General features: G+C 53.6%; 2 protein-coding genes and 1 pseudogene across 5 annotated transcripts in view; 1 reads left to right on the top strand and 2 right to left on the bottom strand.

The window, feature by feature from the left end:
• The window catches only part of VPS37B (vacuolar protein sorting 37 homolog B (S. cerevisiae)), a 21,269-nt gene extending 270 nt beyond the window's left edge, over positions 1-20,999 (top strand). Inside the window, exons 2-4 of the mRNA XM_004690808.2 lie at positions 17,451-17,622; positions 18,769-18,851; positions 19,314-20,999. Coding sequence (XP_004690865.1) covers positions 17,451-17,622; positions 18,769-18,851; positions 19,314-19,802 — 744 coding nt within the window. The 3' untranslated portion in view covers positions 19,803-20,999. The remainder of the gene's footprint in view (positions 1-17,450; positions 17,623-18,768; positions 18,852-19,313) is intronic.
• LOC101621123 lies at positions 4,185-4,526 on the bottom strand (annotated as a pseudogene).
• Positions 20,993-26,555, bottom strand: part of HIP1R (huntingtin interacting protein 1 related) — a 24,893-nt gene continuing 19,330 nt past the window's right edge. For 2 of the 4 annotated variants that reach the window (XM_004690807.2, XM_012731005.1), the window contains 14 exons: positions 26,168-26,315; positions 25,991-26,077; positions 25,693-25,800; positions 25,386-25,522; positions 25,078-25,188; positions 24,778-24,836; positions 24,549-24,579; positions 24,404-24,466; positions 24,006-24,106; positions 23,777-23,882; positions 23,570-23,693; positions 23,427-23,488; positions 23,111-23,326; positions 20,993-22,966 (listed from right to left, as the gene is read on the bottom strand). In XM_004690807.2, the coding sequence (XP_004690864.1) occupies positions 22,919-22,966; positions 23,111-23,326; positions 23,427-23,488; positions 23,570-23,693; positions 23,777-23,882; positions 24,006-24,106; positions 24,404-24,466; positions 24,549-24,579; positions 24,778-24,836; positions 25,078-25,188; positions 25,386-25,522; positions 25,693-25,800; positions 25,991-26,077; positions 26,168-26,315 (1,401 nt within the window). In that variant the 3' untranslated portion in view covers positions 20,993-22,918. Of the gene's footprint in view, positions 22,967-23,110; positions 23,327-23,426; positions 23,489-23,569; positions 23,694-23,776; positions 23,883-23,991; positions 24,107-24,403; positions 24,467-24,548; positions 24,580-24,777; positions 24,837-25,077; positions 25,189-25,385; positions 25,523-25,692; positions 25,801-25,990; positions 26,078-26,167; positions 26,316-26,555 lie in introns of those variants that run through there. The other 2 variants (XR_001145922.1, XM_012731004.1) reach the window with 2 other exon arrangements.

Here is a 26,555-nt window from a genome sequence, read left to right as displayed (position 1 = left end):
GGCGCGGCGCCGCCTCAAGTTGGCGAAACGGACCGGGACGAGCAGTGGGCGCTCGGCGCCGGCCGCACACAGCGCGTCGGGGCGGGCTGGGGGCCAGGCGCGTCCTGGGTTGGCGTTGGCGGGACCCAGGCTGGAAAGAAGCCGGAGTCGCCAATCGGGAGTGGGCATCGGGGACGGAAGGGCTGTGGCCGAGTCTGCTGGGCGAGGAACGGGTTGGGGGCTCGAGAAGGGGCTAGAAGGGTGGCGGGACTGAAATCGAGGATTAGCGGCGATTGAGATGGGAGGAAGGGTTGAGCGCAAGCTTGGGCAGGCTTTGGGAGGCTTGCTGGGGACTCGGCAGTTGCTGGAGTCTGAGTGGGAATAGGTTTTGAGGAACCGAGTGAACTGGCTGGATAGAAAGCTTAGGAGAGAATTGGGGGTCCCGAGAAGGGCTTGGGGCACCCAGGGTTTTGGAGTAAGGAGTCTGAGAGGTCGTTCTGAGATGGGCTTTAGGGCAGGCAGGGTAGGGTTTTTGAGGTTGGGAGGAATTAGCTAGTTTTAAGATCTGAGGGGTCTGTTTGTCAGGGATCCTGGCGGTGTCAGTGTGTGTGTGTGGGGGGGCTTCCTAGCTCTGACTTAATTGGAAGTTTTCCCAAGGGACTCTTCTCTGGTGTGTGGACCAAGCCTGGAAACAGGACCCTTTTCTCCTTAAGAATTGTCCCCCTTCGTGGAAGAAGGGAATGTGGCAGTTCTAGTGTGGCTGGCTTTGCTTGGTATCCTAGTCTCCGGAGCCCCAGGAAGGTTCCTGTTTTTTTTTTTTTTTTTTTTTTTTTTGAGACAGTGTTCCCCAACCCCCCAGGGGTTGGAGGCGAATAGCTACTAACCCCCCTCCACCACCACCTACCTTTTTGAAAGTTGAAGGCCACCCCAACCCCTAGGAGTCATGTGTCAGCCGGTGCTGGTGTTCTTTCTCTATCCCAGTGTGCTCTTTGCTCCAGGAGTAACCGATTGACCCTTGCATGGGTGGAGTGTGTGCGTCCTCTCTCCCAGCCCTTTGACTCTTTTCTTGAAAGTTTGATCTGGATCAAACTTGGATAAGTTGGATATGGATCTCTCCAGGCAGGTGGACCCAGGCTGGATCCCAGCTCTCCCAGCTCCTCCACCACTCCTACTTCTTTGTCTCTTGAAGTCTGAGCCTCAAGCCCAGAAGCCCGCATAGGGGCTTTTTTGGCTCTTTCCGGAGAGGGATTGTTCAGCTTGGAGCCAGCCCCCTGGGGTGGGGTGGGGGGGCGGGGAGGGCTTGTATGGAGGTTGCACATTCAAAATCACTGGAAAACCCTCAACAGATCATTGTCCCGGCTACAGAGAGGCCACTGTAGTAAGATGGTATCAGTCTTTCCATTAATACACCCCTTGTATTCACAGGCTTCGTAACTTGGCACATAGAACACTGCTCAGAGATGCAGGGTAGCCCGTTTACCCTCTCATGTGGCACTTTCCATTTTAGAGAATAATAAGTGACAAAATCATCTTTCTTGACTGAATGAGTTTCACGTCTTGGAAGAAAGAAAATCTTTGCTTAGTTTCTCTGGTTCTCAGTTGCTTGGAGACCTTTTTTTGACTGTCAGCAGGCATCTTTCTCGTTTAATAATAAAATGATAGGTATGTTTTTCTAACGTTTAACACCACCTACAAGTCATTTTATTGTACACATCTATTCTGTTTAGGTGAGAGTTGCATGGCTAGAATGTTCGTAGAAATAAACTGCTTTTTTTTTTTTAAAAGATGTATTTATTTGTGCATACAGAACTGGGGTACAGGCCAGAGGCTCAGGGGCGGTGAGAGGCTTCACCAGAGACAGAGTGGGTAACAGAACAGGCAGATTGACGAAGTACACTGCTGAGGGGAGCAGCGGGGTGGGGGTGGGGGGTCCACCTCCGTGGCAGGCGGGAATCGAACTCATGCGGAAGTGGCTTTAGATTCTCAGTGCTGTGCTTTAACCCGCTGCGCCACCAGGAAGGACCAATAAACTGCATTTTAGTGGAGGGAAGGCTGTGGACTCAGGATATCTGCCTACTCTAAGGCTGTTAGGAACAGCTCTGCTGTTTATTTAGGAAACTGGAGGTTATTAGTTAAAGGGAAAAGTGGACTAATCTAGCAGGACTTTTAAATAATGCGACCTTCACACGAGAGTACCCTGTACAAATACTGAAAACTGACAGTGCACTGCCCTTGGTCTCCACAGAGCCCAAGTTACCCAGCAGGTAACTGGTTTGATCTTCAGGTGTCGTGTTTTGAAAATAAAGAAACAGAATGCCAAGACTGAAATGCTCAGGCAGGTGGCTCAGTCTGCCATCACACTCTTCAGGACCTTTGCTGAAGGAGCGGGTGTGACTGGATGGACACCTTTGGTTTGGCCACAGCAGCTTTACTCAGCAGTCATGTAACACGTTGGTTTTTTTGGGAGTTTTTGTGAGACACTAGAAGAAGTACTTCGTGAGCTGTTGAAGAAGTTTGACTGAGGGAGAAGTTTAAAATGTGTTATAGGACATTTGGGCTCTGGAATCCCTATAGCCTAGACTGGACCTGGCTGCTTCCCCATCTGTGATTGCAGATAGGCCTCTGTGCCATCAGAGCATCATTTGGGGAGGATAAAATAATCTGTTTCCGGCCCTCCCTGGTGGTGCCACGGGTTAGAATGCAGTATTGCGAAGCTATGGGTAGCTGCTTCAGCACGAGTTTGATCCCTGGCCAGGGAGGTGACCCACATGGTGCAGCAGACCTCTCCTGTCTCGCTCACTGCTCCCCTCAGTAGTGTACTTCGTCAGTCTACCTGTTTTGCTCCCCACTGTCTCTGGTGAATCCTCTCACCACCCCTGCACCTCTGGTCTGTACCCCAGTTCTGTGTGCATAAATAAATTTTTAAAATGAAAAAAGGATGTTACCTGTTTCCTAGCGTTGACCTGGGGTGTATGTGAGATTGTGCAAGTTAAATCCTATCATAGCCTACAGTTAGTGCTTAGCAGAGAGCAGTTGCAGTTACTATTATCACTTATTCTTTCTTTTTAGAAAGATTACTAACAATCACTAATATCAGAGTTAATAGGGCCTTAGTTCAAGAATTTTAAGGAAATTTTGATTTTCCATTAGCCTAAGCAACATTTTCCTATTCTGTGGGCAAAGTGATTATGTATCTCTGTAGGTCCAGGATGAGATAGTAAATGGTACCGACCTTTCACTGAATAGCCTTACCCCAACCCTAGAGCTTTTTTTTTTTATTGGCAGAAGGAAGTGTTTTAAATTGTAGAGTGAGGCTTCTTCCAGCCTGAGGGGATATTTTGTGGCTAGGTTTTGAAGGCCTCTGCTGTTAACTACAGCAGTGAGTGCATTGTGCTGCACTTATATTGTTTTAATTGTGGTGTATGAGCTTGAGCTGCTGGGGCCTTCACACCCTCATTTTCCTCGCCTGTGTGTTTATTTTTCCCTGCTCTGTTCATGATGCAGTTCCTTAATGATTTTGGGCACTTTCTGCTTGCTGTGGCCGATGTTTCATATGCACTTTTTATTTAAAGTTATTTTTATATGGCAGTGGAATGCTTCCTTCTCTGTCTGTCCACATTAACCCTAGAGGCCTTTTGGGGGCACTCCCTTAAAAGGAGCTGTGGTTAGGGTTCAGGCAGCTAAACCAGATCTCCCTGCATGTGTCTCTCCTCTGCTTTCTGAGGAAATATTGATTGATGGGCCCTCATTAGGGACCTCCCCTCACAGCTTCAGAATCTTGTGAGAATGCCCACATGCCAAACTGTCAGGGGCCTGAAAAATGAATTGTTAATTGGAAAATCAAGAATTCTGGTCTGGAAGTTGTTGTTACCTTAAGGTGTGTTCTGGTGGATTTGTGTGGGGCTGCAAAGCTAAGGCATGAATCATAAGGGCTCACTGAAATGCTCGGACCTTGCTGGAAACCAGGACTGCTGCTCCGCACAGTTCCTGGGCTGGTGGCTAGGGTTTCGGAAGCCAAGATTAAGCTTGGAGTGTATATTTTCTGTTTACAGGTGCTGGCTTTATTGTCCACGAGAATTTCTCCCGTCGGCCTGTTTCTTAAATCTTAGTAAAAAACTTGGTGCCCAGGAATATTATCTGAAATTCAACTTTTTCTCATTTTATCTTTTTAAGAACAATTTACTTTTATTGACTTGTCAGTAAATTTAAATCCTTGAGGGGTACAGCGTCACATGGATTCTGTGTCCTACAGAAGCTTGCTTCGGAATTTTCCCTGAACCATGCCACTGTTTCCACGGGCACATGTTACTTTCCCTCAGATTCCTCTAGTTTTATTTGGTTTGCCACTAGGAGTCACTGTGTTGTTCTTTGCTTTGTACACATAAGCACACCTCTTACTTAGAGTTCTGTTTCCTCTTGAGCATAAACACCTTCAATTTTAAGAACTGTATGCTCCCTCTGGTTCTGGAGACCCTGCTTGTAGCCAGCAAAAATGGCTTTGGACCATAGCCTTCCCGCCATAGTTTAGTAGTCCTGTTTCCAACAGGCCTCCATAGGGAACCAAGAAGGTGGAAAGAGCTCTCCTTTTATCTTTTTAAAGGAGGCATCACAGTTTTGTGGAAAGAGCACATATGGGAGTTGTGCCCTTCCTTCAGTTATTTGGGCTCTCTGTGCTTCCACTCCTCACCTGTAAAGTGAGGAGGTAACAGCCTGCCTGTCGGGATTCTTGTGGGGCAAAATGAAGAAACAGGTGACCATGCTCTTTGGCAGCACTGGCAGGTGCCCTTTCTTTAATAAGAGAGTTACAGGATTGTGACATTGGCCTCGCTGAAACCTGACCCCTTGTTCTATGTAACTGCTATCTATTTCTTTTGCATTTACGGTAAGTGCAGTGCAGGGTAGGATGGTATAGAGTTGGCTTTGGTCCTAGCCTTGTCTAGTGACCCTTTGCAAGCGTTCAGTCTCTCCAGTTGCTTCCTCCTTGGCCATAAAGACAATAGTAATAGTAACTTCCTGGGGTGGTTGGGTGGATTGAGGTGAGTATAGAAGTTGCTGTGTTACCTGGCCCGGAGCCAGGAGTTGTTCCCCAAGACTGCTAAGAGTAAAAGGTTTTTCAGCTGTTTTAAGACGATCCCAATTTAGCCCCATGCTTCTGGGACACTGGCCATGTGCGTGGCATTGTAAAGAAGAGACCTGATTGGGATGTGATCCCTGTGGTATGATTGGGGGATCAACTGTGTACAGACACCTATGTTATAAATGAGTGGGGTTTCAGTTTGGGGAGATGGGTCACAGTGGTGCTGATGGTGTCGATACCTTCAAGGCTCAGAGTTCAAAATGACTAAAAGTGGACCTCCCTGGTGGCTCAGGAGTTAAAGTCTCAGCACTGTCAAGCTAAGGCCAGCCACTGTGGCCTGAGTTCTATCCCAGGCCAGGGAGGTGACCCACATGGCATAGCGGCCCCCTCCTATCTCTCTGCTGCTCCCCATTTACAGTATATTTCAGTGGATCTGCCTATTTGACTCCCCACTCTGTCTCTGGGGAATCCTCTCGCCTCCTGAACCTCTGGCCTGTGCCCCAGTTGTTGTGCACATAAGTAAATAAATATTTCTTTAAAAAATGGCTGAAACATAAGCTTTGTATGTTATGTCTGTTTTACCATGGTTTTAAAGAGATGCACTTGTAAGATGTAATGCTGCTGAAGATGAAGAGGGGCTCTAACTAGATGTGAAGGACTTTGACAGGTGGGTTTTATTTCAGAAAATAACATGCCAGAATGGTAAGGCCTGCAGGAGGGATGCCCCGGCACCTGCCACCCTGGAGAGGGTTGAACACTGCATGTAAAGAGCCGCTGAGCACTGCCCGGGCTGCTGTCTGGGCTTAGGCGTTCACTCTGGGCAGGACTGGGGCAGACCAAGTGAGTTATCAGGAGGAAAAGGCATTGGGAGCACAGGCACAGAGCGGGGAGCACAGGGCAGGCTTCATGACTGGTGACTTAATGTCATCCACTTTGGCCAGATCAGATAGGCTTCGGGCAGGGAAGTGATGGGTGCCAGGTGAGAGCACTCAAAGTGGTGGTTCATTCGCTGGTGCTGTATTTGTCACTTTGGAGCAGAGGGCGCTTGAGGAATGGCCCACCCCAGGTTGGGGTGGGGAGCGGACATTCAGCAAGAAGGAATTAAGGTCTAGCTGGACTTACAGGGGATGGGGCCCAGCCGGCTGGCCTCCTTTCACATCTCCACGCCCTTGTGGGCCCTGCCTTGCACACGCGCCCCTGCCCCTGCCATGGCCCTTCGGTCTGGCCCTTGACACATACCATGTGAGTTGCTCACTTCCCCGTATCTTTTGTGTTCCGTTTTGTGTCCTTGGCATTAGCGCAGTGTCTGGTGCATGGGACTTGTCTTTCTGCTGGGGGCTGTGAGGAGACCAGCCAAGTGAGGGGAGGGGCAGGCAGGGCACTCTTTGGGCAGTTCTGAGGCTCAGTGGGGCAGCCTGCTCAGAGACTCAGCCCAGCCTCCTCCAACTGCTTGTTGACATAGGAAATGACTACAAGGGCCCTGTGAGTAGCTAGCAGGCTGGGGGAGCTGCCATTGGGGCAGGAGAAATGGTTCCTACGGCCTGGTTTCACAGAGGAGGTGTGAGACCTGTTCATGGTGCTTGGGCTGGAGTAGACTGGCTTGAAGAGGAGTCCAGAGGGAGGTGGAACTGGCTAAACTTTACCCGTCTCAGGCAGGCTGCTGTGTGCTGAGCAAAACCAGCTTTGCTGTTTGTTTGGCTTTTGTCACAGTATTTGTAGCAGAACATTGCCATGGGGATCCTGCCAGGTGTGCAGTGCAGGCCGTCGGTGAGGCCCTGTGTCAGCCGCCGGACACGTGTGTGGCACTGGTGCTCAGGACACACTATGGGCAAGAGTTGCAGTTGGCATTTTCTTTCCAGCCAGCTGTGCCTTTCAGAGCCTGCCATTAGCAGGGAAACGCTTAACCCAGTGCTACACAGACTGGAAAGTCGCAATCATTTCTTCGTAGGAGAGAATGACAGAGACGTAGGTGTTGCTTCCTTGTCATTCCGTCACATTACAGTGTGTCACGAGAAAGCTTTAGACACATTTCTAATGGAATTGTGAAGGACACTGTTCTTTATTGTGCCAAAGAAGTTAACCTGAGAAGCAAATGATTGCAGAGTCTGTTACCAGCAGTGTCACAGTCACTGCTGCTCTCAGGTCAAGCTACTGTTGTCACCAGGGTCATTGAGTGGTGCAGGGTGGCAGGGCCGCTATGGGTGGGCTTGGTGCTGGTCAGAGGCTCCGGGGGTTTTTAGTAGCAGCACTGTAGTCACCCTGCATTGCTGTAGATGATATAGGCAGCCAGGGGGTGGGTTGAGGGGAGATCAACAAGCAGGGAGAGAGGGCTGGTACTAGAAGGTGAAACGTAGCAGCATCAACGACAGCCAGGCTTTCAGGACCTGTGTAGAACCTGAGTCTTGGCTTAGCACACAGCGGTCAGAACCTTCAGGTTATATGGCTTGCCAGTGGCAGATTTTAAAGTGTTTTGGGGAAAAGCTCACACAGCTGGTCCTCATGAAATCAGTGACAGAAACAAAAGGTAAAAGTAGGCATCGAGCTGCACAAAAATGCCTGGACAACCATGAAATGTAGGACTTCGTGAAGCGTGTGGGTTGCGGGGAGACTGGGTTTTCTGAAAGCCTCTATCCCCTTTTTCAGAAGGGGAGTGTCACCGCGGTCCTTGCTGAGTTGTGGCAAGAGTTGGAGACCATGGGGTCTGCCTACTGTTGCCTGAGGCTGTGCCATCGAGGACTGAGCTTTGGGCTGAGTGACCTGGGGGTGTGATACTTTAGAGCCAGGTTCTACGCTTGGTGGTTCATATTGCGGGTGCAGGTAGGGAAAGGGAGTCTGAGTCAGGACTATGCCTGGTTGGCTGTGACCATGGGGATGATGCTCTGGTGGGATGGCCCTGTGTCATTTCCCAGGGCCCTGTGTCGTTTCCCAGACTGCCTCAGTCCCAGAACCATGCCCTGGGCAGACTTTGGCAGAAGCTTATTTAGGGGTGTCCATGTCCACTGCTTCCAGAGCCCCGATTTCCCCACAGTTATCCTCTGCTTGGTGGCATGATGCTCCTACCCTGTCACAGGGGTGCGGGGGCCCTTGTTTTTCTTTTATCTCCAATGAGCAGACTTTAAAAAAAATAGTATTTTTACATGTTTATGATAGAGAACCATTAATACAGAAAACTACAAAGAAGAAAAATATATTCACATGCACTGCTATGTCCAGAGATAAAACCTGTCCCAGACATTTAGTGGTTTCCGTTTTTCCCACACAGTCGGAATTGTTCTTTGTGTAGTGTAGTTTTCTCATGGTGTATGTGTGTTTTAGCCTAAAGTTTAAGCTCTACCTTGCTTGTCTTTAAATTCTCCACATGGAAGGAGGGCTCCATGGGAAAGACCCTGAAGAAAGGGACAAATGTGTGTCTTCAACCCTGCTCTCCGAAAGTGGCAACTGCTTCTCAGGGGCTGCTCTGCCACCCTGCTGAGATTCTGATTCAGCCAGACCAGCATGGCTGAATGATGACCCCTTTGCTTTTAGGAGACGAAGAACAAAGGCAGTTGACCCTGTGATTGTGGGTATGAGATCCTGCCTCTGCCCTCTCTTTTCCCTCCACTGAGACCCAGAGTCTGTGATGTGGTTAAGCAGTGGGACACTGCTTCATCGACACCTGTTATTTCTTTATTATGGACATTGCTTCTGCACAAGACTAAAGGAGGGAGCGGTCTTGTTTTTTCTGTGAATATTATCTAAGGAGGTAGGGGAACCCCAAAAGCCACCCTGGCATGTTATGCTTGCCAGAGCTAAAAAATGATGGTGGTATGTGACCCTTGAGACTTCCGAGTTCTCTGTGGCTAGCCCATTGCTTGCACTGGCCCAGCCACTGCTCTGGTGGCGGCTGCACATGGCCATACTGGTTCTGATTGCGGGGGTCAGCTCCATGGGAGGGGTTGGGTGGGCCACACTCCATTGCCTGCTCCTCTCTGAGGACGGTATCACCTCAGCAAGAAGAGCCAATAAAAAAATAAAACAAAAAACAGTTTTTAGGCCCTCCCTGGTGGCGCAGCGGGTTAAAGCACAGCACTGAGAAGCTTAAACCACTTCCGCATGAGTTTGATCCCCGCCTGCCGGGAGAAGATCCACATGGCGCGGCAGACCTCTCCTGACCCGCCCGCTGCTCCCCTCAGCAGTGTATTTTATTGATCTGCCTGTTCTGCTCCCTGCTCTGTCTCTGGTGAATCCTCTCACCCTCCACATCTCTGGCCTGTACCCAGTTCTATATGAATAAATAAATCTTTAAAAACAAACAAACAAAAAACAGTTTTTAATTAGTCTGATGTGCTCTGTTTATTGAGTGGATTGTTTTGGTAGAGCATTTGATAAGCAAACTGGGAAATTTCCTGAGTAGGCTATAGCCTTGGAGATGGTTTCACACAGCCCACAAGGATGTATTTTGGGACAGTTTCAAAATGTCGAATAGTTCTCTAACTGTGTTCCTGCATTTTCAGCTCCTACTCTGTGAACATGTTAAACATTGCCCAACTCTGTGACTGTCAAGTTTTTCACCGAAAACCTAGGAACATTTGAGTGATCCACATGCACTAGGAACATTTAGTGATCCGCATGTAGTTGGGTCGAGCAGCTCTGGGATGTGCTGCCTTGGGGTACATTCCACCCCCAAAGTCCTGAATTCTGCTGGCAGAGCTTCTGGGAAGGCTCCTCAGAGTGGAAGGTGATCTGAAAGTAGAACATTCCTACTTGGTAAGTTATTTTGTGGGCCTGGGAATGTATTTACCAGTTATTTATGTGGAAGATTTTTTGAGTATTGCTAGACCCAGAAAATGACTACCAGGTCTACCAAGTAGGGGTTGTCCTTGTGGCGGAGGGGAAGTCTGCAGCCTGACCTGCAGTACTAAAGGCCAAATGCTTTCTCATGCGACTGTGGTAAAATTTACTGTAAAACTAATTGTCAGACCAAGTGTAGTTTAATAAAAGGAGATGAGATGAACTTGGCCGTGCAGCCTTAGCTTTTCTACTAGTGGAAAAGAATGAAAGTTAAGATTTGTCATTTTTTACCTTTGTATTGTAGGTAGCTTTCTGTTTACTTTGTTTTGGAGGGAGAAAGATAAAATCAAAACTTACTTCCAAACAGAAGGAACCGAAATTATTTTGAGACAGCCCAGACAGGTCAGGAGGGATAGGTGTCCTGATGGGCCAGGGGTATGCTGTGTCCAGGAGCTGGGGGCGTGCTTGGCCCCTGGGATGTGACAGACTGGGACTCAGGAATTCCTGCTGGGCCTGGCATTGGAGCATCAGGAAGACCCTGGTGGCACTGTCCAATGCCACATCAGCTGCATCCCTTACTAAGGTACCACCAGCACTCACTGGTCATTTTGGAGGTTGTTTGACCAGTATCTAGTATTGTGAGAATTGGTTTTCTTTCTTTTTATTTAAAGATTTACTTTATTTATGCATACACAACTGGGGTGTAGGCCAGAGGTGCAGGGCCTGTGAGAGGATTCACCAGAGACTGAACGGGGAGCAGAACAGGCAGATCGACGAAGTACACTGCTGAGGGGAGCAGCGGGCGGGTCAGGAGAGGTCTGCCGCGCCATGTGGTCACCTTTGGGTTGGGGGTCAAACTCTCACTCAAGTGGCTGTGGCCAGGTTGCAGTGCTGTGCTTTAACCTGTTGCATGACCAGGGAGGGCCCCCATATTAAGTTTTAAGGGTGAAATTGAAACTGGATGTGCCTTTCTGGGGGCTCCAGAGCTGAGCAGTGCAGGCAGCAGTGGGTGGACTGAAACGGGGCTCTAGGAGACATCCAAAGAGAGTGTCTAGGTAGAGGACAAATCACTGCCTGTGGGATCTTCATCCACACATATAAGTACAAAATCACTCAGGCTCAGGGAACGACAATAACGGGGTTTATTTAACAAACAGGGAAACAAGGTGTTCTCAGGGCCATGCCTCAGCGGCAGCTGTCTCACCCAACTAGTGTACACAGTGCCCAGGCATCTGAACTAAAGCTCTTGCCCAGGATGGAACTGGCTGGTCAGCGAGGATGTTCAGCTTGTGACCTCAGCAGACAGAGGGCCAGGGTCCACTTCACTGCAACTGGAGGCCACAGCTAAGACCTTAGTTTGAAGGTGGCAGCACTGGATGCTGGGCCAGACAGCAACTAGTGCTGCTGCTGGACGGTAAGCAGCTCTCAGAGGTGCCCCGGAGACAGAGTGCTGGTCATCCGTCATCAGTTCTGGACAGCCTAGGCCAGTAGTATGGGTCGCATAGTCAGTGTTGTCACAGCTTTATGAGCAGCTGGCCCACACCACCAAGCGTACACAGCACTTGCAGGCACCAGGTGTGAGGCCTGGTGCTCCTTCTGGTGATGTCAGGGGCAAGTCTGAGGCAGGCAGTGGTCCCCCACCTCTGCAGAGCTTCAGCTTCTCCATCTGGGGGTTGTGTGTCAGAGTGTGTCCTGTCCGAGCCAGCAAGGTACCCAGGCTAGAACATCCCAAGTAAGCTCAAGTTTGTCTGAGTCCCCCTCCCTCTACTACCCCCCTTTCAGTCCTGTGGCTGATTGGATCCTTTATCGTAGCTCACACCTGATTGGCCATTCCATGCTCCAAGTGCCAAAGCTGGCGGGTGGGGAGTGGGTGGGTGGGAGGGTTTGGACTGTGTGCCCGGGGCCCTGTGGTGGGGGGACCACTGCTCTCTGCCATCGCAGAGGGATGTGGAGCAGTAAAGTGTGCACCTCACACTGTTGCTGGCACTGCCCACAACCAAGGCTCCAGGGTCTAGTGCCGGCACCCTGAGGGGGGCAGTTCTCTGGTTTCCTTTCTTTTTTTTTAAATTTGTTTATTTATTTATTTATGCATGCATACAGAACTGCATTCATTCATTCATTCATGCATACAGAACTGCAATACAGGCCAGAGGTGCAGGAATGATAAGTGGACTCACCAGAGAGAGTGGGAAGCAGAACTGGCAGACTGGCAAAGTACACTGCTGAGGGGAGCAGCGGGCAAGACAGGGGAGGTCTGCTGATGGGCCATGTGGGTCAGCTCCCTGGCTGGGGATTGAACTCATGCCAAGGCAGTTGTGGCTAGCTTCCACAGTGCTGCACTTTAACCCATTGCACTACCAAGGAGGGCCCAGTTCTCTGGTTTCAAAACCTGAATGTAAAACCTGAAATTTGCTTTCAACTATCCCCTCCTCCCAAAGAAAAGCACAGATGAAGCAGAATAAACAAAAGTTACTAATGGGTGAGCTTGGGAAGAAGGACACCAAAGGTTAGTTACACTTAACCTTTTCTGCTGTGTTGGACAATAACCTCTATGAAAGTTAAATAAAAAACATAAATAGAAGTGAAATGTAGATGGCTTCTGGGACTTGAAATGGGAGCAGCACAGTTGACTTGGCTCTGAGGGGCCCACAGCACAGTTGGAACCTGGTTGTGTGGTCACTTGCCTAGAGACAGACCCTGGCAGCGGTACAGCACGTGTAACTCTTGGTCCCCCCTAAGCCTCCCTGAATGGCATCATCTCTGTCCTGAGTGAAATAGGGACACATCTCATGACACTGAGGGGTTAATGGCACAGTGCCAAGTGTGCGCCAGTGCCCAGCAGATATTCATAGTCACAGACATCAGCATCAGTAACTGGTCTTATTTAAATCTTTGGGTTCACCTCTGCTTGGCTTTGCTTTTCCTTCCTCTTGAACCATCACTGTGAAGAGCAGATGGTGTCCTGGTCAGGGCTGCCCCACACTCTGCAATGCCAAAGAGCCAAGCCTGTTCCTCTCCTGGGCCTGCACACATGGTGGTCTCCGTGTGGCGACGCCTGAGGGCACAAGCACACACTGTCTCTTAGTAGTGTCTTTTGCGCCCCAGAGGGGCTGCACGTGTTTTTGGAGTGAGTGGATGTGGGGCACTCCAGCGAGATAATCATGTCTTGAACATGTTCTCTTTATCACATGGTTTGTGCCAGCCCGGCCGTCATGCTCAGAGCCTTGCTCATGCGTGGTGTGCTCTGCAAGGGGGCTGGCTTTCCCCAGGGGGTGTGCCAGCCCAGCTCTGTACGCCGCTCGGGCCCTCTTGCTCTAAAATTTCCCCCTTACACTTCACCTACTGAGTGCACATCTTTTCCCCATCAACATCTGGTGGTTTGTAATAATAAGCATTAATTCACCGTGTTACTGTTACAATTTATTATTAACATTTAAAGAAGCTCAGAACAGCTTATAAGTGTTTAATAATTAACTGATGGCCTGAGGCCCTAGTGATCCAGATTCCTCCAGACTGAGTTGGCAGAGGCTGGCATTGTGCCTGTGCTGCCCTTGGTGCTGGGCATGGGGGTGGAGGAGACACAGATTTCCTCTTTGGGGGCTCAGTGTTCTCATCAGAAGGATGAGCATGAGCTCAAATGTTGTCTTCCTGGGACAATTACTCTAGTTATATGAGTCAGACTTCTCTGTGAATATACAGTGCTCCAAGAAAACACGTTATTGGATGAATGAATGACTAGGTAGATGAATCAGCTCCACAGTCTGCAGTCCACCAAGGAGGCCCAGAGGTGAGCATGAGCCCCCACGCTCAGGGCCTGCCTCCGCTGGACCGAGCTCAGAGAGTTGTGTTGGGTTGGTTAGCTGGGGAGGTCAAGAAACACTCTGGGCATCAGCGGGACCTCAGTTCCTCTGCCAGAATTGAAGATGGGTGATGTTACAGATTGGGAGCCACAGATGAAGAGTCTTCATCTGCCTGACAGGACATTTGCTTTGTTAAAGCAAGTGTGCATGCTGACTCATGCAGTAAGGGCCTTCTGCACGCACATCCCCTTCTCTTGGGTTTTGCGCTTCGATTTCAAGGGCCTCTAGGACTATTAAGATTGTTCATCCATTTGCTAACATAGTCCACAGATGTTCACTTTGTCAGGATTAGGGATACACACTGGATAAGGGGCTGGAGGGGACCTCTGGGCTACCCCTGTGGGGTGTCCAGTTGGCTCCATTAGCAAGGAGGCTCTGTGTCCTGAAGGGCTGCATGCCAGCCTGGACCCACTGGCTCTTGGGGTGCCGGGGTCTCCTGGCTCCTCCAACCCAATATTCCTCTCGGTAGCAGCCTCTGCACGCATCACTGGGGCTGGGTGGCTTTTCTTCTCTTCCTGACTTGATTTCCTATGAAAACTTCGCATGTGGATACTGTCCCCTCCTACCCCCCCCCCCATAGTAGGATCTGCTGTAGTTGACTTCTGGGCCTGCCCCCGGGGCATCGGTGGCTGTTTGCCAGGAGTCTCCTTCCTCCTTGGGTTGTGAGAAGAAAAGGAAACTGAAGTGAAACAGCATGTGTAAAAATGTTTCTTCACCACAGAGAGGTGAATTCCTGAAAAGTTCTCTGGAGAAAGCAGGATCCTGAGGGCTCTCAAGAGGTGCTGACACAGCTTGCCATTTGGGCATCTGTCGGCCCCTTACTCTGGTCACCACACAGGTCTGACTAGGGTGTGCGCTGTGCCCAGGGCCCGGCCTGGCTTTGCAGACTTTACCAGGCTGGCTGTGGTGTCTTCATCCACCGCCATGGCAGAAAGGCATGTTCCCGTGAGGCCGCATGGGGGTGTTCTGGGGTCCTCAGCAGCATGGGAAGCACTTAAGCAAAGGTGTGGGGCCAGAAACGCTCCCTCTTTGGGACTGACGGTATTTATTTGTGCGAGATATTCAGATATCCCCAGGATAGAAGCAGGTGGGGGTCACACCGAGTCTTTCCCTGGATTTTCATTTGGTCTCTTGATAACTTTGGTGACTCTGGCTTTTCCTGCAACCAGTGCAGACAAGCCACTTGTCACACTCTCTTCTAGGACTTTCTGATGTATAGAAGGGATTTTCGCCTGACTTAGACCTACAAGGTGTGTGCGTAGGAGGTGTGGGTCAGACATGTTGTGAAACAGGGTCTCCTCTTGGCTGTGGGGTGTTTAGTCCCTACTGGGCCCTCTAGAGCCTGGCTGCTGTCCAGCAGGAGTACTTGGCGGGGGGCAGTGCCTTTCCAGGGGGCACCGCAGGAGAACCCCTCACTTACAGGTCACCTTTGCTTATGATATGGGATCCCGCTCTTGGGACTGCTCTCTCCCCTGCCCATCTCAACCAGCATTACCTGGGAGGCCCATCTTTACGGGAGGGGCTTGGGCTCTTCACTCCTTGACAAGCAGCTTTTCTTTTTTTCTCCAAACACCTTATGTGGTTTCTAGGGGGTGCAGGGGAGGACCTCCAGTTCATTGAGCAGGGTAGCCCAGCCATGCTTGTGTCCAAGACTCGATGCTTTCCCATGTGGGGAGAGCAGAGCTGCTTCTGCACACGCAGGCAATGCCTGCAGGACACAGGTGCAGTAGTGGGGTGGCCACCAGCTCACGATGTTCAGGGAGGACCACGAGTTCAAGCTGAGACTGATGGTGAGAAGGAACTGGGGGCAGAGCCACCTCACGGGCCTGGGTGGAAGACCAGCTCTGGGGCTCCTGGGGGTGGGAGCACTGCAGTCCTTAGTAGCTCATGTGCGAATGTGGAGCCTGACAAATGAAAGTTGCTGAGGAAATGTTTACTGGACGAGAAGTGATTGGGTCAGATGATTGTGTGCATGGAGGGCTGGGCTGTGGCCTTGACCTTTGCTCCCATCTCATCTGCAATTTTTGTGTACTGATGTAAACTTTAATTTTGAGGTATAGTCACTGGCAGCTATAAGAAATAGCAGGGTGGAGCCCACGTGCTGAGGCTGGCCTCCCCCAGGGCAGGGCACAGCTGGCAGGTGGGGAGCAGAATGACCCCCCTTGCTGGAGTCCTAACCTTAGCCTCTGACAGCTTTCTTCACCCAGTATGAACCTGTCACCTGCTTCTGTAATCCTTTCATTTCCAGAATTTTCTGTGTATCCACGACAGGGTATGTAACCTTTTGGGATTGACAGCACACAAAGTGCTGTGTGTGAGTTCTACTCCTCTCGGGGGCTGACACTCGGTCTGGAAGGACCAGGCTGCTTCCTGGAAAAGGGCGCCTGCACCACATGGGGTTGCCTGTTTGCGATAAAGCTGCTCTTGCACACGCCTACCCTCAGGTCTTTGGTGAATGAAAGTTCTTATGGAGCTGTTTTCCAGAGGACTGAGGAAAGGATCCAAGCACATGGGGCGAGCTGCGTGGGGTGGGAGTCTCCTGGCCACAGCCCTTTCAAAGCCCTGCTGTACTGGAGTCCTTTGAGCTCCTGGGTCTTTCTGGCTAAAAGCAGCAGGAGATGAATGTATTTCTCTTGTGCTCACTGTATGTACAGTGTCAAGCCAGAGACTTAATTTTCTCTTAGTTTAAATCCTTTGTTTCAAAGTGAGCCTGACCATTTGGGCCTGGGACCCAGCTCATTGGGTGGCGATGCAGATGGTGTATGAAGGTACCAACTGGCAGTCTGGGCTCTTGGTCAAGGCCATCCCAGAGGCCTGTATGCACATGCACCTTGTGTACATGAGTGCAGGAGTGTGTGCTGGCAGTGTGTGTGTGCCGCGCCTGAGTACGCTGGGCTTGGGGCAGGGAGCCGCTGCCAGAACCTGCATCGACTGTTGAGAGGAAGGAAGTCGCCTCGAAAATAGCCCGGGTGGGGCAGTCCACAGTGCTGGGCGGATGGCCGGCCTGGAGGTGAGGAAGCATTCCCAAGAGAAACCGGGCCACATGGTAGGGAAGACATCCAGGCAGAGGTGTGGTTGCTGTGGGTGGCAGTGTAGGAAGCCAGCACCTCATATAAAGGGGGTTTGGCTTGTGAAGCACAAGGGTGTGTTTCTCCTGCTTTCTTGTTATGCATGCTACTCTGGCCCAGGTTCCTCAGGCACGCCTTACCTTTTTCTTTTTCTCAACCTTCCTTCCCCCTCCCCTTGCCTCCTAGATAGCCTATCATGGCTTAGAAGGACGAACTGATCCCCCTTTGGCAGAGCTGGAAGAGAGGGTCCTAGAAGGGGTTTCACTCCCAGGTCTCTCAGGCAGCAATGTCTGAGTCTGATGACACCTGACTGGACTTCACGCGAATGGGCCTCTGATGAATGTGACTCTTAGACTTACTCTACAGCAGCAGAATCTTGATCTGACAGAATCTAGCCCAGAATCTTCACCGTGCTAGCTTCTCATGGGCATGGTGGTCATGAGGCACGCTGGTCCCTGCGCTGCCAGCTGAGTGAAGGCCTGGACAGTCAAGACAGAGGCCTCCCTGCACTCTGTTGGGCAAGGCAGTAGCCTCCCTCTGTAAGGACAAGGAGCAGTATCCAAATTGAAAGTGAGGGGATTGAGTAGGAATTGGAGGTGGCGGTGCCAGCGGGGTCCCTGCAGTGCAGGTTCGCTGTCTCTGAGGACTTGCCAGTGAACTCACTTTGGTTCTGATCAGCCTATATGTTACTTACAGACACAGAATGTTCAGCTGAACAAAGAAATGACGCTCGCCAGCAACCGGAGCCTGGCAGAAGGAAACCTTTTGTACCAACCCCAGCTGGACACACTGAAAGCTCGCTTGACCCAGAAATACCAAGAGCTACAGGTTCTCTTTGAAGCCTGTCAAATAAAGAAGACCAAATTAGGTAACTGTGGGAGATTTGAAGAGTAAAAAGTGGTGGGAAGGATGCGTTCCCCACCCGGCCACTATAGGTGGCGCTATAGTGGGGAGTTGTCAGGTTGAATGATTGACAGTTCAGGAATGGAATTGTGTCACAGTTTGAGAGATTTAGCCCCCCCCCCCTTATTTTTAAGATTTATTTATGCATATAACAACCAGGGTACAGGCTAGGGTGTGGGGGTTGAGCCAGTGGCTGTAGGTAGCTTCATAGTCTGCAATTGAACCCTGTACCACCCGGGAGGTCCCTTAGCCACTTTGTAAATGAGACTTCCTCCTTTGAACAACATAGAAAAAGGAAGTTTTCTTTTTTCAAATCATGGTGTTTGGCTGCACCAGTCCTGCTTGGTCAGGCCCTGGGAGTTGCTGGACACCTTGGACACAGGCTTTAGGGCATGCTCTAGTCCACAGCCTCTTGGAAAGGGAGGAATTGGCATCACACATTCTGGGTGCAGATGTCCCCAGGGTGCTTTGAGACAGAGAGGTGAGGGTCACTGAGAGGTGAGCTGGCGGATGACCCTTCCCAGGTGCACCTGGCACTGCTGGTGGACAGAGGGCTGCGGTGCCTGTGCAGCTGAGTAAGGGGCAGACTGGTCAGTCACTTACTGCTGAAACCGGAGGCTATCCAGGTGCCCCTGTTGAAAGCTGGCCAGAGCGCTGCCCCCAGCAGCAGGAGGTGCGGAGGCAGAGGTGGGTGGATCCCTGCAACCCTCTGACAAAACTGGCTTGGCTCTTGGAGGGCAGTTAGCACCAGCTCCCCGTTGCAGGGCTGTGGGCCGCCAGGACCATCCTGTTTTCCCATGGGTGGTAGTGGCCTGCCCACATGTGGAATTTGGGGGTGAGCCCCAAGGGGTACCTGGCCTGAGTTGTCATTTGGCAGCATGGGGAACGCAAGGGCCAAGAGGGTGGGTGGTACTGTGTGCCAGGCAGAGTGACGCAGGCTTGTAAGGCCACTCGTGGCTGCAGGGGCCATTCCACCTGCTCCCCTGGCTCAGGTCCCCTCCCCCTTGACCATGTGTCTACACATTGCCCTTGCCTTTCCCCAGAGAGTAAGCTCTGGAGGGAGGTCAGCCAGGATCGTGTCTGATGCCTTTTGCTCCCCTGCCTCTCCCAGATCAACAGTCAAGCAGTGCTTCCTTGGAGACCCTGTTAGCGCTTCTTCAGGCCGAAGGGGCCAAGATCGAGGAGGACACCGAGGTAAAGCAGCTCTGGGGCAGGGCTCCTGGAATAGTGAGTGCTGGGGTTCCTGGGGAGGGGTGAGCGCCACCAGCACAGCACCCCCCCTCCTAGGCCATGCCACCTGCTACTGTTAGGCCTGGGGGCCACAAGCACATTTCTGTCTTGCTGACTTGATGTGGGGCAAGTCTGGGAAGTAGCTGAGGGGAGAAGGCAGCGAGTGACCTACTTAGCGCGTGCATAGGAGCTGGGTGCCCTTCCGGATGGGTAGAGCTGGCCACTCAGTTGTAAGGCCACTCGTGGCTGCAGGGGCCATTCCACCTGCTCCCCTGGCTCAGGTCCCCTCCCCCTTGACCAGTGGGCTCCTGCTGGGTTCAGCTGGTCCCTTAGCCCAGGAGCCTGTGGCAGAGGGAGGAGAGGAGGGTCCTTCCCTAGTGGCTGCAGCACCTTTTCCTTTAACAAGGTTTTTCCTACTCCTTCCAGAACATGGCAGAGAAGTTTCTTGATGGAGAACTTGCCCTAGACTCTTTCATCGATGTCTATCAGAGCCAGCGGAAACTGGCCCACACCAGGAGAGTTAAAATCGAGAAGCTCCAGGAGATGGTGCTAAAGGGGCAGAGACTGCCACAGGCCCCAGCCCTGCCCAGGGTGCCTGAGCCGGTGTCCCCTGCCCCCCTGCCCTACCCCACCACAGAGGCCAGCGGGCCCCCTTCTGTCCTGCCTCGGCGCATCCCTCCCCCACCACCCCCAGTGCCTGTAGGATGTATGGCCACACCGTTTGCTGCTGCCGTGGCCTCAGGACAGGCCCTCCCGTACCCAGGACTTCAGTGCCCCCCTCTGCCCCCCCGCGTGGGCCTCCCTACCCAGCAAGGATTCTCCATGCAGCTCATGTCGCCGTCAATCCCGCCAGCTCTCCCCCAGAGACCCCCACCCCGGCTGCCACCCCCACACCAGCCAGGTTTCATCCTCTAGTGGGCCTGGTGTCTGGCAGCCTTTAGAGCTGTAGGTCAGGTTAAGTGGAAGTAGGCACCCCAGTGGCACTAGGGGCCTCAGCCTGGCTCCCCCTGGTTTGCGCTACTGGTGTGGTTTCTGTCTTATAGTGTTGACCTCATGTGATTGGAAACAACCCCCCTGCCCAACCCACCCCAAAGTGAGACCCTACTTGCAGCTTTAATGAGCACGGGTCGTGGTTTTACTTTGAGTCCTGTCCCATGTGCTGGCCATCGCAGGCCAGTTGGCAGGGGCCAGCCAGGAGGGTGCTCTAGAAACAGTGGGTGCACCTGTCACCCCTCCTTGAATCTGGGAACTTTTGACACCTCCAGGTCCCAGGCAGGCTTTGCACTTGGTGGGAGCTGGACTTTGCATGGTGGTGCCGTCCCACCCGCCTGAGGGTTTCTATGAAGACACCCCCCACCCCCATTTTCACTGTGTGGTTTTCCTATTTTATATTGGTAAGGAAGATTTTTTTTTTTTTTTTTGACAGACCATTCAGGGAAACTAAATGATGCACATTGTTTGGCGCAGACTGGCGTGTGGAGGAAGCAAGGGCTACTGTCCCCATTGGCAGTGTGTGGCCACACCTGTGGTTGCCACAGTGCCTTAGGTTCACCTGGGCCAGGGAGGGCTTCAGCTCCCTAGGGGCCACCTGTGCCCAGGCCCTGTCTGTTCAGTGTGTTGTCAGCACTGGCTGCGATTGGCAGGCTGGGCAGGGGTATGCAGATCTCAGCCTGGTTTGGAGAAAACCATTGCCACCTGCTATGGGCCGACACACCAGCTCCTTTTCCTCTGGGTTCACGTGCATGTGTAGTCACAGGTTCGGGGGAGAGGGTCAGGGTCACCCTCTGTTGACAAATGGCCCATACGCACTAGATTCAGGTACTGAGTTGGCTGGGGTCTGTCCTGTAGACCAGCTTCTGCGTGAGTACTGCTGGGTTCCAGCCTGAAACCCACTGCGTCGACAGTCATTTCATGCCAATCAGATGGGTTGGCCATGCTCTGACTCCCGAGAGCGGTGCCATCCAACCCAATACCTCCACCGCCTGCCCTGCTGTCAGGGCACAGCCAAATATGGAGGAGTCGCCACTGCCTCACCATCTCTCCAGGGCCTTGTCTGAGCTGTTTGTAAAGTTGTAGGACCCTTTTTAATAAAGAGTTATTAATAATCTCCTGTCCCTGTTCCCCTGGGGTGTGGGGGGTGGGAGTTGAAAGTAAAAGCCACAGTGCCATACCAGGTGGACAGGTGCAACCCTTGGGCCTCGCTGTCTAAAGGGTCCCCACACTTGCTTTTGAGATCACAGGACTGCCTGTTAGAATCTGGGCTTATAGCTGGTTTGGGCTGAGCTGTGTGCTGTGGCAAACAGTCCCTCTGTCCCCCCATCCCCCTCCCCGAGACTCTGCTCAGCACCCTTCCCTGCATACCTCTGCTGAGGACATGTTACAGCTGCTGCAGTCTCCACCTAGAAGTCAGTCTGCCTTTTTTTGCCTGAGAGAACTTGTGTCTGCTCCAGTAGCTGCTGGGAAGGCAAATACCCAGCTATACATAACTCCACCCCCAGAGCGCATGCTGGGAGTTTGGCTCTTTGCCAGGCGCTCTGCCCCTTCTAGGGGGTGGGCCTCAGGTTCTCAGCAAGAGCTGGGCACATGACCTCCTGCTGGCTATCATACCTGTCCTAACACTGCCCTGCTGGGGCACCCCATCCTCCAGCAACAAAGGCACAGAGCATGCAGTGGGCCTCCTCCCCAGCAGCACTACTACTGACCTGAGTGTAGGTGGCCTGGAGCTCCCCAGGGACTTGCAGGCCCAGGTGCACACTCAGGAGCCTAGATACCTTTTAAGTTCTCAAACACACAAAGCTGTGTGTAGCCTTAAGGTCAAGGCCAGATGGTCTTAGTCACATGGAATTGGGTCACCTCTGCCCCAGAGAACCAGGGCTGAGTCCTGGGTGGGAGGGTCAGGGAGAGAAGCCTTAGCCCCAAGGGGCCAGCCAGGGTCACCTGAAGAAACCAGTTTCCCACCCAGTGCCTTGGTGCCAGACAGTGACCAGTAGACATGGCCTTCTAGGGGCCTGCAGACAACAGTCAAGTACTGCTGTTTATTGCCAGCCTTCACCTCCACACAGGCGACTCCATCTCAGGTTCAGGTGGTAGCTGAGTGCATGGGGTCCGGGTGAGAGTGGGGAGGTCAGTGGATCTGGGTTGTGGGCTTGGCTAGGTGGGAACGCCTTCTCCCCTCAGCTCTGGCCCGTTAGGTGGGGGAGGACAACTTCCAGGAACCAGGGTCACTCAGAGCCAATTCCTCCAGGCCAGGCCCTAAGATCGCTTTCAGGACTTGGCTGGCCTTTGGCAGCCACTTCCTGGGATGCGTGGGCGGTTGGTGGCAGAAAGACCACAGGCAGCTTCCAGTCTTGGAGCTTTATCTGTAGAGGGGCAAGGCCCCACCTTCAGCAGAGTAGGGGAAAGTGGGGGGTGGGACAAATGTAAGGGCGGGGTAGCCAGAGCAGGGGAGTGGAAAAGGGAGGGTGGGGGGAAGACTGAGCTGGGGCAGCACCTGTGCAGGGCAGGGCCTTCTCCAGATGCCATCTGTGTCCCTGTGCTGCTGTCACTTGTGCCTTTGAGCCAGGCCAAGGAGGATGGCCCCAGAGCCTCCTGCCAAGTTCACCAGGTTGTCTCCACAGACGGTGCCCCAGCGAGGCCAGATAATGTCTTAGTCTAGTGCCCAGCAGTTAGTGCAGGCTGCCCTTTCCATTCTTTCACCTCAGACCTGGAGTCAGGAAGGCAAGAGAGGCCCTGCCCAAATCCCCTCCAGTGGCCCTGCTTCCAGGTGTGAATACAAACTCGTTAATTTGGAATGTTCCAGGTGTCTGTATTTCCTGAGGACTCAGGCCTGCGGGATCCCAGTGGCAGATGCACGTTCAGAACACAAAGGCCTGGGGCTGCCAGGCTTCCAGGGTCCAGCATGGTGGGGCTGAGGGCACACAGGGTGCCTGGTGTGGAGATGCAACCGCCTGCTATGGGCTGGGCCTCATAGGCTCCTCGGCCAGGCCAAGTCAGGGCAGCTACCAGCCTTGGGCCAGACAGACCCCCAGGGCCTAGTGCATGAGTGGAGCCTGATGGACACCATCCTTTTTGTCAAGTTGCTGGAATCAAAAGGGAGGGCAGGCTCAGTGGACATGGCCAGCATGTTCCCCACCTCTCCTGGGCCACGACCCCGCCACTGCTAGGGCCGTAGGCCTGCTCAGACTCCGGCACCAGCCCCTCCTTGCCCAGCATGACCCCTGTACCTGGTGGTCCGGCCTGGGGGCCACACTGGGCTTCTGGGCCAGAGGTGGCTTCCTGGTAGTCCCGCTGCGGGGGGCAGCTCTGGGCTGGCTGGGCTCCTCCTCCTCCTCAGGTGCCCTGGGCGGGGCAGTACCCGCCAGTGCATAGTGCTGTTTGCGCAGCTCCCCCAGCCGCACGCGCTCCGCCTCCAGTGTCTTCTCCAACTCAAGGACGCGCACCTGCAGCCCACACACCACTTAGCACACACTCCCAGGCCCTCAAACCTCAGAGGTCAGCCCTGGCGCCTGAAACTGGGCGGGGTGGGGGAATGCCACCCACCTGGGTCTCCATCTCCTGCTTCTTCAGCTTGATGAGTGACAGACCAGAGAAGTCCATGGTGTCTGTAGTCGGATGGAGAAAAGGGAGTTAAGTGTCTGGGTGCCTCAACTCCCCCTTCCCCTAAACAGGGTCCCAGCACTGGCCTCGGTCCTCGATCTGCTCCTGGCCCGACTTGGTGGAGGCTACCACGCTGGCGGCCTTCTCATTAACGGCACGGGAGCACTCCTGCAGGCGACTCAGGTGCTGGCTGTGCTTGTTGGCCTTCACCTAGGGGAGTGAGTGGGCCAGTGAGGGGGTCTGCTTAGGTGAGGCCTGCCACCCCTAGGTCCTCCAGCCAGCCCAGGGCTTACCTTGGAGGCTGCCACCAGCTGGGCTGTGCTGGCTGCAATCTCGTGGGAGCAGACGATGAGCTCTTCATACTTGCCCATGTGCAGCACCACCCTGTCTGCAGACTCCCTGGGGGTGGGCCAGGTGGGATCTGGCTCTCCGACCCCATGGACGACTTGCCACCCGCAGCGTCCCTCCCCAAACCCTATGCACCACACCCTATTGCATCCCCCCCCACCTGGGGTGACATACACCAACTGTGTGGCTCCCCAGCCCACGGCCTTGGAAGCAGAGATGAGGCCTTCTGTCCACCTGGAGTTCTTGGCGTAAAATTCCTGCTGCGTGGCTGCCCCCTAGTGGTGACAGGAGGAGGGCACCGTCACTGGCACAGCATGCCCCAGGGCCTTTCCTCCTTACCCAGCTGCCAGGGAGAGTGGGGCCCTGAGCCCCTAGGAGTCAGCAGATGGTTGGGCATGCTGTGTGCACTGGGGAGTCACACCCCTGCACAGTCGGTGTCATCCTCAAGGGGCCTGTGATGGCTCAAGCCACATGGGTGGTGGGTTCTGGCTCAGAAGGAATCTGCCTCTCACTGTCCCAAGCTATGTGCTGTGCGGCTTGCCCAGCAGGGAGGACCCCGGACACCGGCTCACCCTGCCGCTCTCCACAATCTCCTTCTGCAGGCTGGTGGACGTCATTACCAGGAGTCGGATGGCCTGCCAGAAACAAGGAGCAGGTCATTCTCCAGGAAGCCTCCCAGGGACAGAGTCCACCCCGGGGTCTCAGCTGGCCACTCACCTTCATCAGGTCTGTGCAGGAGTTGAGGATCCTGGGGGAAGCAGGGGCAAGCACAAGGAGAGAGGTGTGCAGCATGGGCACGGGGCCACAGTGGTTCCAGGGAGGCTGGTGGCCTCAGTGGGCAGGATGGGGCCCGTGGTGGGGGCAGCCCTGCTCCTTCCCAGTCCTGGAGCGCTAGGCCAACAGCAGGGCAGCCCCCCACATCTGGGACAGCAGATGTGGGACTCACCTCTCGTTCACCTCCAGCTTCACCCCTGAGCTAGCGTGGCGAGCCTGATTCATCATGTCCTGCACCCAATGACAGAGCCATGAGCAGGCTGGGAGGGAGGCGGTGTGTGTGGTGGGAGGGGGGAGCCAGTGCTGGAGACTCCCCAGAACAGCCACTGAGCTGAGGAGGGGCAGGCCAGGCTCAGGGGAGAAGCCAGGCCTCTTCGCAGCTCTGACCTGAGGGACTACCCTAGCCCCTCTGCCCCAGGCTATGCGTACCCTGGGCTCCTGTGGGAACTGAGGTGCCGCGTGCAGTCCTCACCTCGATCCTCCGGACAGCATCCTCAATGGCAGCAGAGGTAGCTGCCATCTCCTTTTCCACCATGGTGCCCAGTTCCTCCTGATGCACATCCAGGCTCTTGGGCTTCAGCTCCTGGGGAAGGAAGGTGCCCAGGAGCTTCTGAGGAACCTGACCCGCAGCAACCCCAGCAAGCCTGGGAAGCAGCTGGGGTGGCAGTGTGCAGGGGTGGGTGCCTGCATCCCATGGCTGCAGTCCATGAATAGCTGTTCAGTTCAGACTGGAGGGAGGGGCAGACCAGTCAGGGACCCACACCCCACTGGGGCACTCACCTGGCCCAGCTGAAGGATGCCCCGAAGGGGACCTCGCACCATGTCAGGCTGGGCCTGCATCAGTGCCTGCCGATCCTGTAGCTGCCTCATCAGCTCCAGGGCCCGTGCCCCACACTCCCTACAGGTATCAACCAGGCCTGGGGGAAGAGGGTGCCCAAGAAGCCTGGAGGAAGGCCCTGCACACAGGCCCAGCCCCGGCTCTGATAAAGACATTACAGTGCTCCCCCCTCCCCTTTGTGCCCACCACGAAGACCCCACACAAGTCAAGCTGGAGAGGTGATTGGCACCACCACCCAGGGCCACTCACGGTCAGCAGGGTCAGTGGGGGCCAGGTGGGAGGTGGCACTGCCATTGACAATGGTGTCCGCCATGAGGTGGGAGAACTGGGTGAGGGCTGCCACCAGGGCAGAGGCATCTGTGGTAAGGAGAGCAGAGATCACAATGCTACTGCCACCCAGTATCCTATTTAGGGTCTGGAGGGTAAGGCTCAGTGGAGGAGACAGGCCAAGGTCCTTCAACTACAAAGCAGCACAGCGGGACCCAAAGCTGGGTTGGGGGGTGGTGGGGGTAGGGGCCTGCTCAGGCTTCTGCTTGGGAAAGCTTACCCGTGGGGGAGGTGAGGTACTGGACATGGCCCTGTTCCAGGGTACCCACGGCATCCAGGGCTGCCTGGGCCCGGCTTACCAGATAGTCTGCAAGCACAGAAGATGGAGGGCTGGGCTCAGCCTGCACTGCCGCACCCTTCCCTGCTCTCTTACCCAGACGGGAAGCAGGGGCCCTACCTGGGGAGCTGGTACAGCGCAGGTGCAGGGGGTCATCCAGCTTGCCCATGGCATCCTGCAGGATACGTTCAGCCTCGGCAGCCGTGCCCCGCAGCACTGCAAACTGCTCATCCAAGAGCCTCTGCAGCAACTCCTGCTCCTGGGACTCCTAGGGAGTGGGAAATGGCTCCGAGACTGCCCCAGCCTGCCCCAGTGCCTGGGTGTTCCCTCAAGCTCAAAATAAAAGGCCAGTAAGAAAGGAGGTGAAGCACATACACAGACCTTTGTCCCCAGATATGCAAATAGCAACGAGCTATAAGGAGACACTCAGTCTCACCAGCCAGGAGGAAGTACCAGGCAAACCCACAATGAGACACTGCCTTGCACCCCCAAGGCTGGCCAGAAGTGC

This window comes from Condylura cristata, unplaced genomic scaffold (assembly GCF_000260355.1).
Source record: "Condylura cristata isolate star-nosed mole 26May11 unplaced genomic scaffold, ConCri1.0 scaffold00029, whole genome shotgun sequence".
In the NCBI taxonomy this organism is placed as follows: domain Eukaryota; kingdom Metazoa; phylum Chordata; class Mammalia; order Eulipotyphla; family Talpidae; genus Condylura; species Condylura cristata.
Note: the sequence above shows the minus strand (reverse complement) of the source record. Positions and strands in the feature narration are given on the sequence as shown.